The sequence below is a fragment of the Austrofundulus limnaeus genome, unplaced genomic scaffold (genome assembly GCF_001266775.1).
Source record: "Austrofundulus limnaeus strain Quisiro unplaced genomic scaffold, Austrofundulus_limnaeus-1.0 Scaffold785, whole genome shotgun sequence".
Lineage (NCBI taxonomy): Eukaryota > Metazoa > Chordata > Actinopteri > Cyprinodontiformes > Rivulidae > Austrofundulus > Austrofundulus limnaeus.
Window position 1 is genome coordinate 53,038 of NW_013953187.1, and position 1,665 is coordinate 54,702.

Here is a 1,665-nt window from a genome sequence, read left to right on the forward strand (position 1 = left end):
TGGGCAATTGTTGTGAACAAAATAGTTAATTGCCCAACTCAATGAGTTCCTGCAAGTAAAGCAGACCTGTCACAGATCTTTACCCATTCTGGACCCTTTTGAAATGTGTGTTGTTCACAGACGGATCAGAATTCCAGATTTTTGTTAGAAGAAATGGGCCAAAATAAAAGAAGCTTTTCAGACTTATATTGTTTATGTGCTTTGGTTTTGGATGTCACCGTATGTAACACACCTAATGTTTACAGGTTTAATCAACATGTACGACTGCTCTGACACTTTGTCTCTTCCCATAGGTACATCCACGCCCTCTACCTCGGTGCCCAGAGTCGATGGCACAGCARTGGGCCTCGCCGTCACTTCCATTGGCGGCTGATGTTTGAGAGTGCCGATATCACGATGCTGCGCCTGTTAGAGGCTTTTCTGAAGTCTGCTCCACAGCTGGTGCTGCAGCTGAGCATCATGATCCATGGAAACGCTGTCCTCCCTCTGCAAGGTTAGAGAGCTGCTGACCACCATCCTCAACTTGGACAGGTTTCACTGCCAAACATTTTTACACAAGAAGATAAATCTTGGTCTGGCAAGTTTTCTGTTAATATTTATGTGTGTTGTTATGATCATTTGGAAACATGTTGGTTCCACAAAACATTCTGCACAATCCCTTTTAAGAGCTTTGGGCCCTGTCAAATCAAAGCCAGAGCCAGGATACACAACAGGCAATAACACTAGATGATCGTTTGGAAACATCATTTTGTAAATGAGGATATTAGGAGTCACTTTTCAACACAGTGATAGGATAAGTCCATTTTTTACAAGCTGTAATATTAAACCAGGTAGAATAGATTTTTAAAAAGATGAGTGATTTATAGTTTAGTCTTTGGAGTTCCAGCTTGATTTGTAAATCGCTTTAAACAGTCATACAGATCCAAAATGTTGTACATCAGACAAAATAAAATGTAAGAGTAAAAACAAAGAATAAAAATGTAAAAACGAGCTCTAAGGGGTGCGTTAGATGTGTAAACCATGAGGTCCCAAAGTTTTGGCTAAACTAGTTTATAAATCACCCAAAGTGGCCTAATTTTTTAGATATTCTAAGTTGCAACTGGAAAGTCAACATTATTTCATGTACTTCTGCCTTATCTTGAAGCAAAATGCCATCTAAACCATTTGCTAAAGGAGCACAACCTAGCAACTCTCAGGCAGCTAGCAAAGTGGCTATAGACCAGGCCATGCTGCTTATGTTTCGTGATATTGTTAAAGAAGTAATTCAAGAGGAAAACGAAAACGTACAAGGAGAAATTGAAGAAATCGCAAAAGCTGTTTCACCCATTCAAGCTGCTATTGCTGAGTTCACAAAGAAAATGGGTGATTATGAAGAAGGCCTGGAGAATCTGGACAAGTGCTTGGAAGTTGTGGAAACCTGCTATGCGGATCTAAACAACCAATATAAATAGTCGACTTGGAAAATAGGGGAAGACGTTGTAACCTTTGCATACTGGGAGTACCTGAAAGAATGGAGCAGGGGAACCMCACCAGATTCATCGCTGACCTGTTATTCGACGTACTAGGTGGTCCTTCCGGGTGTGTCACTTAGGTTCATTGGGCCTCATGCAAGAACATGTTCGTATTCTTCTCCTAAATTTCTCTTACTTTTGTTCGTACAAAGGG

At 40.6% G+C, this 1,665-nt stretch overlaps 1 protein-coding gene across 1 annotated transcript in view; it reads left to right on the forward strand.

Annotated features, from left to right (window-relative positions):
• Positions 1 to 293: 293 nt before the first annotated feature.
• The window catches only part of LOC106532517 (XK-related protein 7), a gene marked incomplete at its 5' end in the record, with an annotated part of 27,522 nt that continues 26,150 nt past the window's right edge, over positions 294 to 1,665 (forward strand). The window contains 1 exon segment of the mRNA XM_014028582.1: positions 294 to 493. Coding sequence (XP_013884036.1) covers positions 294 to 493 — 200 coding nt within the window.